We start from the raw sequence: 19,052 nt of genomic DNA, 5'->3' as shown, positions 1-19,052 counted from the left end.
TTTCGCTCCCATCTGGCTTAATTCAGGAATGATGAATCCGCTGAGTTTAGAGGCATACGCTGGTTTGACAACATAAGCTCTCCTGATATAGAGTGCGCATGCTATTTAACATAGACTAGGATTGAGGATCTGACATTTACAGTCTCATCACCAATCAATGACAAGAACGACTGAGGGCAGAGCAAATGGAGATACAAGTAACGAACAGAAATTTTGCATGATCCAAGATAAAAGACCTCTTAAGAAGAAGAATCGTCAGTCAGCCAGCCACAATGAACTTCAATAACATCCAGTAATCATTCAAATCACAGCTAAAAAGAATGTAGCATCAACACATAGAAGCAAAACCTCAGGATACGAAAGCTAGCAACTCAGTAATGCACCCAGAAAACTAAACCAGGAAGCTATGCAAGAAAAGCCAGGAAAAAAGGAACATGACTTTGAATCTAGATTAAGATAGTACTCCTAGGATTTATACTCAGCGCACAAATATTCCAATAAAGAAACAACTCAATGTTCTCAAAAGTCAAACTTCTGTGACAGATTCAGATATAAGTAAATTCTCTCAATAATAAAAGTGCAGTTCACTAACTACGAAAAACATAGAAAACTAGTTACTTCATAGATAAAGCATATCTCCCGGAGAAGGTAAGATCCTGATGCATCCGAAAGCCACCAGGATTCCAATCCTTTGGAGAAGTTCGTCAACGATACTGTACAAGAAAAAGAAATAGGAATGCATCAACAAGCAATATCATATATAACATAAACAAAAGTCAGAAAATTGGGAGATAAAAAGAGTGAAGAACATCTTTGTTTTACATCTATACCATATATACTAAAGAAGACTGTAGACTGCCACTCGGCAAATCTTAGGGCTTTACCTCCTGAACTTCCATAAAATTAACACACTACCTCTTATAATTAACCTCCCCTCCCTCTCTCTCACGAATATGCAATTAACTTCCCTTCAAATTGATAATTTATTAATTGATAATTATTCCTTTTCCACCGCTTCAAGCCTTAAACAACCTTCCTCTAATAGTTTGTTCCACACTCTCATCCCAATTCTCTCTGCACCTATTCCACTTCCATACAGTAAACTACATGTCTCTTCTTAATGTTCAAAAAGAGAGTTAAACATGTGTCGCACAATGCTATTGCATTAATTAGCAGTGGTCTCCCCTAAAATCAGTTATAAATGGGAGCCTCAATAAGATTGATCAAAACAGGTAGGTCAAACTTTGTGGTAATTTTATGTAATATATCACCTTTTAATGTTCCCAATTGTGATTGAATTTGGATACCTAGATTTGACAGAATCAGATTATAGACTGCGGAGAATGTTTGCAATTTGAAGAAGGAAGAGGTAGATCAAATCATGAAGATTGATATTGTAGAAAAATGTCTATTTGTTACAAATTTGTTTTCATTTTGAATTCAAATTTATCTATGATTAGAAAACATTTTTATCACCCAAAAATAAAAATAAAAGTTGGTGATGTTTGGTGATAAATTATTATGTTTAGAATATGAACTAAAAACAAAAAATATCCTGCACATCGTAGCACTATTTCGTAAAATGAATTCAATAACCATGTAACTGAGACAAGCTTAGGAAATGAGAAAAAAACCAATTATCAGCATGAAGAAAATGGATCAAAATAAGCACACTTAAAAGGTGGTGGTAAGGTGTATCCACACTAGGGATGGCAAAATGAACCCAAAACCAATTGCCCACCCATACCCACCCGCCAAATGAACCATCCAAACCCACCCATTTAGTTAAATGGGCCATAAATGGGTGGGTATAGTTTCTATTAAAGATAAATGGGTCATTAATGGGTGGGTTATTACCCACCCATTTACCCGTTTAGATGGATATTGTTTTAAAAACACCCTCAACGCTTAAACAATTACAAAACTTATTTTCAAAAGTTAAAAATTATAGAAAACACTTAAAATGACTAACAACCCCTTAAAATTTTAAGATTTGCAAAAAACACCCTCAAAGTTTAAAATATTATAAAAACGCCCTCAAGAGTTAAAAATTATAAAAAAAACTATCAAAATTTTCTAACCTCACAGATGACACATGAAATTCAAAAATTACCAACAGCCCCCTGAAATTTTATAATTTGCAAAAACACCCTTAAAAGTTGTAGAAAATGAGAAAAACACCCTCAAGACTTCAAAATTACTAAACAATCTTAGAGTTTTCTAAACTTGCAAATGACATATGAAATCTAAAAAATTTCAATAGTCACCTATAAATTTAAAATTTACAATTAACACCCTCAAAGTTTTAAATTTTTAGAAAAACACCCTCCATAGTTTAGAATTACAAAACCATCCTGAAATTTCAAAACCTACAAATGACACATGAAATCCAAAAATTACTAGCAACCCCCTGTAAATTTATAATTTACAAAAAACACCCTCAAAGTTTAAAAATTGCAAAAAACACCCTCAAGAATTCAAAACTACAAAACAATCTTAGAATTTTCTAAACTTGCAAATGACACATGAAATCTAAAAAATTTCGGTAGTCCCCTATAAATATCAAATTTGCAAGTAACACCCTCAAACTTTTAAAAATTACAAAAAACACCCTCAATGATATATAAATATAAAAAGTAGGCGCTCATAATTCTTCGTCGGCAGAAGATATATGCGTATGCGACCAAGTGTAATTTGTCACATGACCAAATTAAGGGCTTTTTTTAAATAACCGAGCAGGTAGTAAACTAGACTTGTTACGAGTCCATCTCTTCTTTTGCTCAGCCCCGTCATCATTTGCTTCTTTTCCTCACAATTCTGTCCTAATTTTCTGAAGTAGTCGATTCAATTGAGAAAGAAATATTTATAGAAAACCCCCTGAAAGTTTGTAGAAAATCTCCTAAAAGTTTGCAGAAAACCCCCTAAAAGTTTACAGAAAACACCTTAAAAGTTTATAAAAAACCCCCCTAAAAGTTTACATAAAACCCCTGAAAGTTTGTAGAAACCCCCTAAAAGTTTACAAAAAACCCCCTGAAAGTTTACTGAAACCTCCTAAAAGTTTGCAAAAAAACCCCTAAAAGTTTACAGAAAACCCCCTAAAAGTTTGCAGAAAACCCCCTAAAAGTTTGCAAAAAAACCCCTGAAAGTTTGCAGAAAACCCCCTAGAAGTTTGCAAAAAAACCCTGAAAGTTTGCAGAAAACCCCTGAAAGTTTGCAGAAAACCCCCTGAAAGTTTGCAGAAAACCCCCTAAAAGTTTACAGAAAACCCCCTGAAAGTTTGCAGAAAACCCCCTAAAAGTTTGCAGAAAACCCCTAAAAATTTACAGAAAACCCCCTAAAAGTTTACAGAAAACCCCCTAGAAGTTTGCAAAAAAACCCCTAAAAGTTTGCAGAAAACCCCCTAAAAGTTTGTAGAAAACCCCCTAAAAGTTTGCAGAAAGCCCCCTAAAAGTTTGCAAAAAAACCCCTAAAAATTTGCAGAAAACCCCCTAAAAGTTTACAGAAAACCCCTAAAAATTTACAGAAAACCCCCTAAAAATTTGCAAAAAACCCCCTGAAAGTTTGCAGAAAACCCCCTGAAAGTTTGCAGAAAACCCCCTGAAAGTTTGTAGAAAAGCCCCTGAAAGTTTGCAAAAAAACCCCTGAAAGTTTGCAGAAAACCCCCTTAAAGTTTGCAGAAACCCTCCTGAAAGTTTACCAAAAATCCCTGAAAGTTTGCAAGTAGATCCCTGAAACTTACATATATATATAAGCATCATAATCATAACTAAATGGGTTATTGGGTTACCCATGAACCACCCATTTAGTAAATGGGTGGATGAGAACCAACCCATTTAGCAAGTGCTAAATGGGTCATAAATGGTTAAGTGGTCATAAATGTGCCCACCCATTTATGACCCAACCAAAACCCAACCAAAACCATCCATTTGCCATCCCTAATCCACACTGATTTATTATTTGACGATCAATTTATATAACAAAAATTAAGTCATACTGACTTCATCAAGCATATTTATCACAAAGCTATAAATAATCTTCCAAAATTTAACCGGAAATGCAACCATATCTATATAGTTCACTCTAGTTTATGAGAATGGACATTGCAAATAAGAACAAAACTAGCCAAGTATAACTCATTAACTAACACTTCATGCCCAAGTTTTCTTGATGTTATTCGCTTTTCTCCTATAATATTATTTTAGTTGGCCAGCTCCTTTAGTGCCCGACCTTTCATAACACCAGTTACTTTCAATGAAAAGCAATATCAAACAACGTCACGAATATAGATAAAAAGCAACAGAATAACCTGCAGGGGTCTAGGGATATTTAAAGAAACAAGGCTAACCCGACTCACAAAAAACAATGCTCACTTGAATGACATCAGTAGTAAACATCAAAATTATTCTACATTTTTAGATGTAACTCATAAAAGGGATGAATATCAAGAAGCAAAGGAGTCTACCTTAATGAAACCAATTTCTTTCGCATTGCTGCGAAAGCACTGCCTACAGCACATAAGTCCATACTTCCGGATAATTGCATGAGGGTTTCCACAAACCCGGCTGAAAAGAGAGAACCAAAACAAAAACAAATTAACGACTGGTTAATTCAAGCGTCTATTTAAGTGTACATTAAGTTATTCAGTATCATTTTAACTATTTCTCTCTTGATTCCTTATACATGTATTTTCTTCATAATGGCAACAATCTATCATATGATCACAGTTCTAGGTAAAATTTACTAATCATGCATGACTATGTGAGCCCTAACAGTTAACACCTGGTTAATTTGTCAAAAAAAAAGTGTCCAATGGTAAGAAAAGTGCAAGTTCCTGTTCTTTTTGCATTAGCTAACAAGATTTTTTTTAAATGTCACTTCTCTTTTCCCCATCAGAACATTTTGGTTCTAATTGTGTTTGCACTGCTACATAAAGTTGGTGAAAGACACAAACATGAGTAAGAGCAACTCTTCATTTTAGTTTAATCTTGCACACACTTCTCACTCACCTTTTTCTACCTTCTCTTACTTGCCTTCTACGTAAAATTAACTAATCATGCATGACTACGAGAGCCTTGAAACCTATGTAATTTGTCAAAAAGTGTCCAATGGTAAGAAAAGTGCAAAGTGCAAGTTCATCTTCTTTTTTGCATTTGCTAACAAGAAACTTTTGTTATTACTTTCCTTCTCCCAATCAAAATATTTTGCATCTATCTGTGTTTGAACTGCTACATAAAATTGGTGAAAGGTCACAAACATGAGTTAGGGCGTCTTTGTTCTAGTTTAATCTTGCCCACTCTTCTTACCATTCTCTAACTTCTCTTGCTAACCTTTTTCTAGGTAAAATTAACTAATCATGCATGAATATGTGAACTTTTATACCTAGTTATTTGTAGAATACCGTCCAATGGTAAGAAAAGCGCAAGTTCACATTCCTATTGCATTCCTTAACAAGAAATTTTTCGTTGTTACTTCTCATTTCCCCATCAGAACATTTTGGTTCTAATGGTATTTTCACTGCTCTAGATTGCACGGAAACGGGTGCAGGTGCGGACGCGGACGCAGACACAAGACACGACAAATTTGTAAAAGATAGGATACAAGAACATGGCAAGACACATATAATTAACATTAGATCAAATATTGAATTAATATACTAACAATATGTTTTTTTTATTATCTATAGTAATTAAGAACCAAGTAAGATCAAACTAATAATTAAGGTTAAAGGAAAAAAGTTATTTTAATAATAATTTTTAAAAAAAATTGTTCAATCAAAACTAATGACCGCAACTTATATAGAATCACAGCTTAAATAAAAGTAAATGGAAAATGTAAAATAATCGCAGCTCAAATAAAAAAATCACAATTTGTATGGATATTTTTCTAGAAAATTTGCAGCTATGAACCACACATGTCCATGCTGTGTCCGTGACGAATCTATGTCTGATACCTACCGGACACGGATGCGTACCCATAATGAAGTGACCATGTCACCTAGGTGCTGGTACATGAAATTGGTGAAAGGCTACAAACATGAACAAGAGCATGTCTTTATTTTAGTTTAATCTTGCACACTTTTTACTTTTTTTTACTTTTACCTTCTTTTCCCAACACTAAAAATGTCAACCTTTAACTAAGGGGTGTTCTGTCCCTTGAGGCATGTTTGGTTGATAGATTGTTGGTTAAACAAGTCACTTTTTTTAAGACGTGAACGGACAATTTTCATAGATTTCCCTATTTTATGGGATAAAGGGGCCAATTTTATCTTAAATTTAAAGATCTAAACACATAGATCTAGGCAATTATTCCATGTGGTAAAAGAGCAAGTTTATGTGAAAAAGTTGCTCGGTTCAAATCCAGCTACCGTCTTCATTCACTAAAAGAGGAAGTGAGTACCATGCAATTTACAAAAAGGAGTCAATCATATGGTCTTTTTACTAATTATGAAGGGTTTTAAAGCTATTTTCATTGTACATGGAATAGGTTAATAAAGTTCATTGCAATCACATGTTGACTTTAAAGAGATGATTTAATGGTAATGATCAATAAAATTAAAGGTTATTAGTGCGATCTACCATCTCTTTCCTCACTATTTTCTTCTTCATTAATTCTATGTTATCCAACTATAACTAATCTATAATATATTAATCTTCCCTATGGATATTGACCATATTACCTCATACACATTTTGGATGAGAAAATGGCATTACAGTGAGAAAAGGCAAGGGGTGTGGGGGTGGTAGTGCGAGAAACCATAGCTGCGTGATTCCCTGGACCCCCTCGAACTGTTAAACAGTTCATGCGAACCGATTCCCAGTATATTTATGAACTGATTCCCTCCAATACACAAATTCATTCCTCAAAATTAGCATACCGCTTACTTATATGAAGGACTAAAGTTGATTTACAAATCTGATTTCGTGCATATGAGCTTGGATTTTCAGTAAGTGGAAGTTATCTAAAGCTAATAACTAATTCTAGATCATTATTTCTTTAACTAATGTTGTTAAGAAGATTTTGTCTCGGCCTATTTGTAGCTCTTCGGCTGAGAGAAATTGGATTACTTATTCCTACATATATAATGCGAAAAGGAATAGATTGAACAGTGAAAGGGCGAATAAGTTAGTATTCATCCATTCACACATTCACCGTCTTTCACGATCTTGTGAGAATTACAAAATTGGTCTATATAAAGGATGGGATAAGGATCAAAATAACTTGAAGGACTCTTCAAGTAAGTTGGAGGAGCTTAAATGGAATTATTTGGACTCGGAATTAACAGAAGATGCACTTAATGTTAAGGGGAAGAAAGTTACAAAATAGAAAAAATTTATTAAGATGCTATAAGATATTTAATATTTTAAGTTTTATGTATTCAGAAATTATAAAAATGAAGTATTGCAGAATTTTGTATGAAAAAATATTGAAATGCATAATTCATTTTTTAGTTTCTAATTTTCTACTATACACTTTGAAAAGTGATAAGCGTACCCAAAAAAATTACATTGTATCCTATATCGAACTTGCATATCGAAGCAAGCTACCCCTATCGAACCCAAAATTTCAAAGTCTCGAATTGCGTACCTAAATTCGTACGACGACGGGCAATTTACAAAATCTAAATCCAAACAATATAAAAGCCGAAAACCTCAAAAGTGAAGTCTAAAATCGAGTATTTAGTAAGGAGTTTAGAGCGGAGATAATTCCATAATAGATAATCGAGTACTAGGTGGTGGTGGCCATTCAGTTGAGGCGTTGGATTGGAGGAAGAGGCAAAGCTGAGGAGTTGTAACGGAGTAGGTGGCGGAGTTGAGGAGTTGTAATGGAGGAGGTGGTGGCACCGGCAAAGTTGGTGGCGGAAGGTAACGTAGCTGGTGGAGGGAGGTAATGGATCCGGAAAGGAGAGTTACGGTTGGGGTATTGAGCGGATAGAGGATATCAAGAGAAAAGACAGGAGTATTAAGTAGAGTAGAATTAGGGTGGGGTTCAGGTAGATTTGGTTCGAGTTTCTAAAAAGCCCGTTTATTTAAAATGGCTTGTTAAGCTCAAAAGCATTATTCGGCGCTTTAAACCACTATTTAGCGCTTTTACGCGCATTTCACCACTATTTCGAGTAAATAGCCGTCCGGCCGCTTTTTTCTGTCCGCTATTGAGGAAATCATTGCGGGGTGGTGCTCCAATCGCAATTGTGGCCACAATATGCACCGCAATCGGCCGCAATGTATAACACTGAAGTAAATTTTTCATTCAATATAGCATTGGTGCAACTTAATGTACTCCCATCTCAAAAGATATCCAAGCCATTTCTAGCCCACATACTGCACACAAGCTCAATGTTCAGTAAATAGCATGTTTCTCACCTTGTAACCCACAAATAGAAACCACGCCAACTTTCATTCACATATTTATTTCCTTTTTACTTGTTCAGAAACTCCATCATATTCGATGATGTAGTCGGTAAAAATTTTATTTTGAAAGGTTACGAGTAAAAAAAAATTATTTTGAAAGGTGATGACCTTAAATAGCATAAATTCTAGAAATAATGCTCTATTCACAAATTAATTCCACAAACAACAGGGTAACAACAACCATTTTTCATATACTACTGCATGACTAACTACTGCAGGAAAATCCACAAAAAACTACAAACAGTACCAATTAGAATGGGAGAAAAAACTTGTAATAAAGTGAGATCGGTTACCAAGCACGAGATCCAGGCCCATAGTTCTTGGGATGAGAGTTCCACACATTAGAATGACCCATATCTCTCTCTTCTCTCTCGGCTTCTACTCAAAATCCGCAGAAACCCTAAGCTTTGGCGAGGGATGGCGGCGATGGGACTAGGGTTTTAATAAAAAAGCCCCAGTTTCTGATTAAGGGAATAGTATAAGGTTCGGGTTCTAAACAACCGGGTTCGGACCCGAAATATCAACTGATCAGGTTAAAATGATTCCACCAATAAATAACCATAATGGTGTAGTGATCGTTAGTAAGCGGATATTAACTGATCAGGTTAAAATGATTTAACCAGTAACCCATGGAAATGTTATTAGCCCCCCTAATTTTCGACTTATTATGAATTTACTTCTATCAATTAAGAATGAAAATAGCAATTAAGGGATTTAAATTTGAAACAAATTATGAGGACCGGAGGAGGCAATAGGCCATAACAATAGATTTTACTTGGCAATACGTCAAATTGCTACTATTACTCCTGAGGGGGGGGGGCTGATTGAAAGATTTAAGGGATTAACAATAGAAAAAAAATTATTTTTTAAGGTTTTTCGCAAGTCTTGGATATGAATCAGGTATGAACAGCCGGAACGTAAGCTCCGCAAACTCTCGTGACTGCAAGAGCTGGTGTAGCTTCGAGTCCTCTTCAGTGGGGCATATATTGAGATCCTCATATGGAAATGAGCAATTCAATACAGAAATTTCGAATCTAAAAAAATCAAAAATTATTGAATACCTTGAAAAAAGGGTTATGTTTCCCAATATGTGTGTATTACTCTCTTATATATAATCTATTGTCGAGAGTGAAGAGTACGAACCCCACAAGTATCCCCCGCGGCGAATTCCCCCCACCGATCGCCCAGCCCGACCCCAAAAATTCAATGAAGAGTAACAGTAGTAATTGGATGGATTGCCAAATAAAATTTATTGTTGTGACATATCGCCTCGTCCGGTCTTCATAATTTGTTGCAAATTAAACCCTTTAATTGCTATTTCCATTCTTGATTGAAGGAAGTAAATTCAACCCTTGGTTCATGTGATTCTAAGCTCTAATAATTTTCTTTTTATTCGAAGTCAAATTAAAAGCTCTTTTTATCAAGAGAATAGGAGTTTATATTTTAATTCTTACAATTTTAAACATTGTTTGATCTTTCTCCATCGAGATGATTATTGCTCTGGTTTACCTCTGGTGATACATTTGTCTGAATCCTTAAAATTTTCTTCAATTCAAAATCAAAACATTTGTATGTTTAGGGGGTGTTAGTCAATTGGGACATTTTCATGTAAAATAGGATAATTGTTAAAGTAGAATAATTTTTCGCTATTGAGATATTTTAGTGGGATAAATAGGAACAATTTTGTGAAGCGGAATATTTTGATAAAATAACGTGGGATAAATTTTTATAATCATGAAATATATATTTATGCATTTTAAAGATATAAATATTATTTATGTATTTTCAACTTACTATTGTTAATTGATAATTGCTTACAAGAATGTTCTTTGCTATTAAATAACATTTGGTTAGACTATAAGATATTAACAATTATTATTATAATGATGGTCTAATGATGGTGATAACCATAATAGGAAAGAAGTAAAGAAAAAAAGAAATATAAAAAATAAAAATAACAAAATAAATATGAGTTCTTGTTTTTTACCACCTAGTTCCAAACTAAAACTTGGAATAATTTAAGAGACTAGAACTCTTATTTTTGTATAGAAAAATAAAAAAAGTGGGATAACTTTGTACCATTATCCCAATTCAAGTTTTGCTAGAGTTCTGCTTGATTAACACTGTAAAATTTTGTTCTAGTTTTAGTTCTATGTGACTAACACCTTAAAAATTTATCCCACATATTATCTCAGTTCCAATTTTAAGTTTTAGGTGACTAACCCCCCTTAGAGAATAATAAAGTTACATTAATTAAGGTCTTAAAACGTTAAAAAAGACCTTCTATGTTCCTCAACTGAGGGCTGTTTGTTTGCCTAAAAAAAGTGGGAAATCAAAGAATAGGAAAACTTGTATTATGGTTGTTTGGTTGGCTAAAATAAGAAAGAAATTAAAGAATAGGAGATGAGATGAGATGAGTGGTCATCATATTATTAGATGATGTAAATGATTTTTTAAGAAAACTTTGTTTTGAGGTTGTTTGGTTGATTAAAAAAATAAGGAAATGCATTATAAGAAACCTATTTCCTATAATATGTTCTTTTCTTGTGTTTGGTTCATTCTTAAAAATAAGAAAATAGATGATATGAGATGAGTTGTCATTATATTATTGGATGATGTGACCCACACTTAAGGAAATCAATTTCCTTGATTTTTTTGAGGAAATTGGTGGAAATGAAATGTTAATGAGATGAGATGAGTTGTCACCATATTATTGGATGATGTGAGTAATTTTTAAAAATGAGATGAGATGAGTTGGATGAAGTGATCCATTTTTTGTGTTTGGTTTATTTTTAAAAGTAAGAAAGAAGATGAGATGTAATGAGTTGATGGATAAAAATAATATTTTATTAATAAAAGTGTATAGATTTCCTTTTTTGGGGTGAGTTTTAGGGATGGAAATTGTTAGGAACCATACTAGGATGGTGCAGTACTGTGTGATGTCAACATATGCTGGGATGGTACAATGTTGTGTGATATGGACTGATACGCAAGTGAAGATCATTTTATGCAAGTCCTGAGAAGATTGGAGGGGGTATTAGCAAGTATTAATGTCCAGCTTAACATCTCTAACTGTTTCCCAACTGTTTCCTAACTGTTTCCCAATTTCTGTTTTTACTATTATGTGTGCACATGCACAAACACTGTTGGTTTCTTTTCTTTGTGCTTTTGAGAAGAAAACTGTATTGGGTATAAAGGGAGAGTTGTAGAATTCAATGCTTATGAAAATGAATGAGAATCTTGTTCTCTTTCTCAAACTCCTTCCTATCAATTTCCTCTCTAACTCATTCTCTATTCTTCTATTTCCTCAAATTTTCACACTATCTGAGCTTGTTTCAGGCTCTTCATGACCAAGAACACCTCCAGAAGAATCAATCGAGGCTCTCGAGCCTCACAGAAATGGATAAAAATAATATTTTAATGAAAAAAGTACAAAGATTTTCTTTTTGTGAACGTGGGCCACACCCACGTGGTGTCTCAGGAGAATTGTGAACTCGCGGGAGCGCTGAGTTCAGTGGGCTCACCCGAGAGGCCTACACCCGATTTTCTTCAAATCCATCCTATAAATATCTGTTGATTGCTAGGGTTGCGTGGGGGAAAAAGGTAGAGAGGTGAAAACGAGTTTTTTTCTAAGAAAAAGAGGGTTAGGCGGCAGTCCTTTTGGATAAAAGGCAGAGTCTTTTTTTTCTTTTTCGGATCTGTGAAGAGGAGAGATAAAAGGAGAGATCATAGCTTTATTTTTGAGACGAGCTTGTGGATTGTACAAGTCGTCGGTGTTCTTCTCATAGTGGTATCTCCCCTCACCCCCTCACGTGGACGTAGGCAAGTTTGCCGAACCACGTAAATCTCGTGTCTTTGTTGTTTTATGGGTGTTTGGCTATTTCTTGTAGGTTCCTTCGATATTTCAGTCCTACAACTAATGAGAAGAAGAGTGCATATTTTATTTTGTTGAAATATTTTACTTTCTATTCTAGTTTCCTTTGAGAAACAAGAATTTCACTTTCTATTATTGCTTCCTTTGAGAAACGGAAATATAGAGGTTGACTTGTGCTTTTGTGACAACAAAAGCCAGCGCTATCTCTCAGTTGATATCACTTTCGCGGCGGTGGGCGTGACTCTGCGCCCAACAATTGGTATCAGAACCCTTTATTCAGATTGGAGGTGATAGAATTTCTGATCTTAGGTGGTGCGTGATTTTGTGTGGTGAACACAAGGTATTTGTTGGAATTCCTGAGAGAAGCGGATTTATTAATACAAACGGAGAATGATGTCAACAAGTAAAATAGTTAAAGTGGGAAAGTACGAGATTGAAAAATTCAATGGGAAGAATGATTTTTCTTATTGGAGGATGCAGATGAAGAACTCATTGATTTCGTAGAAATTGCACAAAGCTTTGGCAGGAAAAGAGAAGAAGCACAAGGATATGTCTGATGAGGATTGGGAGGAGCTGGATCTGGAAGCACGGGTGTCGATTATCCTTTGCCTTGAAAGGGATATAGCTTTCTTGGTAGATGGAGAGAAAACGGCTGCGGGCGTGTGGTCGAAGTTAGAAAACACCTTCATGACGAAGAGTCTAATGAACCGGATCTATTTAAAATCTAAATTATATACTTACAAGATGGAGGAGGGCTCATCAATCCGGGAATACATCAACAAGTTCGATAGGATAATATTGGATTTGAAGGACATTGATGTGACTGTAGAAGACGAGGATCAGGCGCTTCTACTACTTCTATCTCTGTCGAAGTCTTATGAGAACTTGGTGCAAACACTGATGCTTGTGGGAACCAATTTGACGATGGATGAGACTAGAACGGCGCTTCTAGCAGATGACCTTCGGAAGATTGCAACCAGTGACATGACTACTGGTGGTAACAATGAACAAGCGCAGAGATTTTTTGCTAGAGGAAGGAGCAATGAGTGAGAAAAAGGTAAGGGAGGAAAGTCTAGATCTAAAGAGCGTGCTTCAAATACGGTGAAGTTGGGTATTTCAAGGTCGACTGTCCAAACAAGAGAGTAGGTGCGAAGAAGAACAACAACAAGACTGAGAGGAGAGAAGGTAAGGAAGAAGTGAGCTATGTTTCAGAGGAAGGGAACGATAAAGAATGCTATATTGTTACGGGTGGTGAAGATATCTCTGGTAAGTGGATACCTGATTTAGTTTGTTCTTACCACCTGTGTCCAAATAGGAACTAGTTTACTACCTATAGAAGCATTGATGGTGGAACCGTATTGATGGGGAATAACCATGCTTGTGAAATGGTAGAACTCAGTGATATAAAAATCAAGATGCATGATGGAGTGGTCAGAACCCTAACGGACATGTGGCACGTTCCCGACTTACAGAAGAATCTTATCTCAGTTGGTGCTTTGGACTCCGATGGCTGTAAGATTGTTACTGAGAACAGAGTGAAGAAGGTTGTTCGAGATTCCCTAACAGTGATGAAGGGTGTTTGTCATGGTAATCTATATACTCTTTCGGGTACGACAGTAACAGAAGATGAAGCGGTTGGAACTGAAGGAAGTGGTGGAGACTCATGTGAGCACACACGGTTATGGTATAGGCGGTTTGGGCACATGTCAGATAAGGGTTTGGATCTGCTTAGTAAAGAGGGTTTGCTAAAGAATCTGAAGAAACCTTACATGGATTTTTGCGAGGATTGTGTGTATGGAAAGGCGCACAGGGTCCAGTTCTTGAAAAGCAATCACAAGAGTAAAGGTATACTAGATTATGTGCACACGGATGTTTGGGGTCCGGCTCAGACAACTTCCAAAGATGGTTCCAGGTATTTTGTCTTGTTCATAGATGATCATTCGAGGTATGCTTGGATTTATTTTCTTAAGCATAAGAATGAGGTATTCGAGACATTCAAGAAGTGGAAAACAATGGTTGAGAATAGGACATGCAAGAAATTGAAGACACTAAGATCTGACAACGATACAGAGTATACAGATGGTGCTTTCAAGAAGTTCTATGATCAAGAGGGCATTATTCGACACTGGACAGACAGGTCAATACCACAGCAGAACGGGGTCGCGGAGAGACTGAACCGAACATTGTGGGAGAAGGCAATAAGTATGCGATCTTATGCTAGATTAGGCAACGAATGGTGGGCAAAAGCGGTGGCTACAGCATGTTACATTGTGAACCGTTCTCCACATTCTACACTAGATGGTGATACACCCTATAGGGTGTGGTCAGGGGAACATGCAGATTATGAGAGGCTCAGAATTTTCGGATATACCACCTATTATCACGTCAATGAGGGAAAGCTTAACGCGAAGGCTAAGAAGGCAATTTTCTTGGGGTATGCAAATGGTGTAAAAGGCTATCGCCTTTGGTGTACAGAAAATTCAAAGTTCGTGATCAGCAGGGATGTTACATTTGATAAAAGTCCATGATTGCTAAGACGCCCAAGGATGATAGTGTTGGGACTGTTGGGACTTCAAAATCCCAAGTTATTGAGATAGAACCTAATGACCAACCAGGTTCTAGTCATGTTCAAGTGGAAAATCAGGTAGATGATGAGCTTGGGCTAGAGGAGGTTCAGTAGGAAAATATACAAGCACTACAACAACAGCAACTCAAGGATATTTTGGCTTCCACTAAGCTAAAGCGAGCATACAAGCAGGTATTAAAGCTGGGGGCTGATCAACCCCTAAAGTACTATGAGCAGGTTAATTTGGTGGAATATGCACTCTCGGTGGAGGAAGATGAGCCGATCTCCTTCAAGAAAGCTATTCGGACAAGGATAGTGAGAGTTAGTTGGCTGCGATGGAGGAGGAGATGGAATCTCTTCGGAAGAACCAAACATGGGAGGTGGTCTCATTGCCCGTAGGAAAAAAGCTATTGGTTGTAAGTGGGTGTATAAGAGAAAGGAAGATCCTTCAGAGCTTGGTGGTACAAGGTACAAGGCGAGGCTAGTGGGTAAAGGGTTTGCACAAAGAGAGGGTGTGGATTATAATGAGATCTTTTCTCCGGTGGTGAAACACGCTTCTATTCGGGTGCTATTGAGTATTATTGCTCATGGTGATCTTGAGCTGGAACAACTTAATGTTAAAACGGCCTTCTTGCACGGAGACTTGGATGAAGAGATCTACATGCATTAACCTGAGGGCTACAAAGTTGAGGATAAGGAACATCATGTATGTCGCTTGAGGAAGTCACTCTATAGACTAAAGCAATATCCTCGGCAGTGGTACAAGCGATTTGACTCCTTCATGCTAAAGTATGGGTTTTCCCGAAGAGATTACGATTGTTGTGTTTACATTCGGAAGCTTGGCGGAGGTGATTATATCTATCTCTTTTTGTATATGGATGATATGCTTATTGCTTCGAAGAGCATGATGGAGATAAATAGGCTGAAATCTCAACTTGGTAAAGAGTTCGAGATGAAGGACATAGGCGTGCTAGGAAAATACTGGGTATGAAGATTAGAAGAGAGCGAGCGAATCGGCGATTATTCTTGAGTCAGAAGGGCTATATAGAGCGGGTGATCGTAAGGTTCGGGATGCAAAGTGCAAAGTCAGTGGCGACTCCATTGGCTTCACACTTCAGGTTTTCAGGAAGACAATCTCCTACTACAGCGAAAGAGAAGGCGCATGGAGCGTGTTCCCTATGCTAGTGCAGTTGGTAGCTTAATGTACGCAATAGTGTGTACACGTCCAGATATTTCACAAACGATCAGTATGGTTAGTAGGTTCATGGCGAATCTGGGAAAAGCACACTAGGAAGCGGTGAAATGGGTCCTGAGGTACTTGAAAGGTACCGCAGATACGGGTCTGTGTTTTGGTGGAGATACGTATCAGATTGATGGGTTTGTTGACTCTGATTATGTAGGCGATCTAGATAGATGGCGATCTACTACTGGTTATGTATTCAGGATACATGAAGCTCCAGTTAGTTGGCGATTGATGTTGCAGGCTACAGTGGTACTTTTTACTACAGAGGCCGAGTACATGGCCATGACGGAGGGAGTGAAGGAAGCACTGTAGTTGTAGGATTTTCTAGACGATTTGGGGATTGAGCAGGAGAACGTGAACTTGTGGTGCGACAGTTAGAGTGCGATTCACTTGGCGAAGAATCAAGTCATCATGCTCGTACCAAGCATATCGATGTCAGGTATCATTTTGTACGGGATTTCATAAAGGAATGTGATATTTCTCTCATGAAGGTGCACACGAATGAGAATTCAACAGACATGTTGACCAAGGTGGTCACAGGTAGCAAGTTTAAACATTGCTTGGACTTGCTTCATATCAGCCCGTGTTGATTTGCCCAAGAGGGCATGGCCCTTCGAGGCGGTGATGGGGTAAAGTGGAGACTATGATGGAGAACAATACCTGAACTACGGTTAGCTTGATCTTGGTGGAGGGTACGCAGGCAGCCACGGTAAAGTAACGCAGCTGGTTTGACCTGGTTTGGCATGTTTTTGGTGATTCAGATCTCTCTGGTGATGTTCGCAGTGTTCTTCTGGTGTCCTTCCAACATTTGAGGTTTATCAAATAATGTATGAGGTGGAGAATTTTGAACGTGGACCACACCCACGTGGTGTCTCAGGAGAATTGTGAACTCGCGGGAGCACTGAGTTCAATGGGCTCACCCGAGAGGCCCACATCCGATTTTCTTCAAATCCATCCTATAAATATCTGTTGATTGGTAGGGTTACGTGGGGGAAAAAAGGCAGAGAGGTGAAAACGAGTTTTTTTTTCCGCTGCAAAAGAAAAAGAGGGTTAGGCGGCAGTCCTTTTGGATAAAAGGCAGAGTCTTTTTTTTCTTTTTCGGATTTGTGAAGAGGAGAGATAAAAGGAGAGATCATATCTTTATTTTTTAGACGAGCTTGTGGATTGTACAAGTCGTCGGTGTTCTTCTAATAGTGGTATCTCCCCTCACCCCCTCCCGTGGACGTAGGCAAGTTTGCCAAACCACATAAATCTCGTGTTTTTATTGTTTTCTGGGTGTTTGGCTATTTCTTGTAGGTTTCCTCGACATTTCAGTCATACAACTGATGAGAGGAAGAATGCATATTTCACTTTGTTGAAATATTTCACTTTGTTGAAATATTTTACTTTTTATTCTAGTTTCCTTTGAGAAACAAGAATTTCACTTTCTATTCTTGTTTCCTTTGAGAAACGGGAATATAGAGGTTGACTTGTGCTTTTGTGATAACAAAAGCCAGGGCTATCTTTTAGTTGATATCGCTTCCGCGGCGGTAGACGTGACTCTGCGCCCAACACTTTTCTTGGTTTTTAGAAAACCAACCAAGAGACAATTGTATAGTTGTGATTTGTCTCTGTAGACAAGTGAATCAATAAATTGAGCGAGACAATCAAATAAAAGCGAAATATTCCAGACTACATACTGAAAGTGACAAGCATCAATTGAGTTAGTAGATATGGAGAAAATGCGAGCTATGGTTACTTACCCATAGGCCTAATTGGTGGCGTGGTTTCAATTAGTGAAGTATTAATGGTTGATTTGAAGGCTAAACTGCAATAGTGTGAAGCCAAATTAAGGTTTCTTGACTCATGGATTGGGAGTCCCCAAAATAATAAAACCATAGTTTTGAATGGTTTTTAAAGGAGTCAATAAAAGTTATTGAAGCTCACTGTTTATGAAAGTTAAGATTTATAGGCACATGAGCCATAATTTCTGGAGCACCGATCAATGAAGTCAATGAAGCCATTGTTTATGAAAACTAAGATTAACAAAACACAAACACTACTTGGCAGAAGATTGGATAAGGAATACTTTCAGCGTTCCTAGCAATTGACTTAGCCATATTTTGAGAGCGTACATTTTTCAGAGGCAGCTCTAGCTCCTATTGTCATAGCCATCTTTTGAAGGCGCACATTTTTTAGAGGCAGCTCTAGTGCATCTTTTGAGAGCTTATGTTTTGAGAGCTTACTGTTGTACGTCGCGGAACCAAACCAAACATCGAGAGAGAAGGCAACTCAAATCAAACAATAACGATACAAACTTAAACACAAAAGTTTAATATGATTCGGCAAGTTGTCTACGTCCATGGGGCAAGAAGGGATGGGTTTCCACTATAGAGAAAAGAGAGTACAAAGTAGAGATTACAAGATCACTCAACTAACCTCTCAAACAAACACTATAGAGAAAAGAGAGTACAAAGTAGAGATTACAAGATCACTCAACTAACCTCTCAAACAAATCTCTCAAATCTCTTTACAAGATCACTCAACTAACCTCTCAAACAAATCTCTCAAATCTCTCAAACTAAACCCTCGAACAAATCTCTCAAATCTCTCAAACTAAACCCTCAAACAAATTGTTCAGAAAGATCTCTTTTTCTGTGCTCAAAATCACCTTCAAGCTACCCAAAAATCCAATTCTGGCAATTGGAACAACAGAAAACCCTAAACAAAATGTATTTCTATTTATATCAAATAGAAAACCCAAACAGAACAGGAAACCAAGCCCAGGTCCAAAACCGCATCGCAGTCGACCGCCACGCCAGTCGCGGTCGCATGTGGCCAATCGTCAGAGAACAAAAACCACTACAGTGTCTCACGGTCGACCGCCGCACCACTCGCAGTCGACCGCAAAAAGTCCAGAAACTTTCCTGTGTTCGTGCACGTACGCGGTCGACCGCAGCTCCACTCGCGATCGACTGTGCA

General features: G+C 37.2%; 1 protein-coding gene across 1 annotated transcript; it reads right to left on the bottom strand.

Annotated features, from left to right (window-relative positions):
- On the bottom strand, positions 422 to 8,861 carry LOC109822011 (40S ribosomal protein S29). Its single transcript, XM_020388167.1, has 3 exons — positions 8,702 to 8,861; positions 4,463 to 4,562; positions 422 to 713 (listed from the first exon to the last, which is right to left on the bottom strand). Exons 1-3 carry the CDS (start codon positions 8,761 to 8,763, stop codon positions 705 to 707), a joined length of 171 nt encoding a protein of 56 aa, XP_020243756.1. The 5' UTR covers positions 8,764 to 8,861; the 3' UTR covers positions 422 to 704.

Source organism: Asparagus officinalis, chromosome 8 (genome assembly GCF_001876935.1).
Source record: "Asparagus officinalis chromosome 8, Aspof.V1, whole genome shotgun sequence".
Taxonomy (NCBI): Eukaryota; Viridiplantae; Streptophyta; class Magnoliopsida; order Asparagales; family Asparagaceae; genus Asparagus; species Asparagus officinalis.
This window is presented reverse-complemented; position numbering and strand designations above follow the sequence as displayed.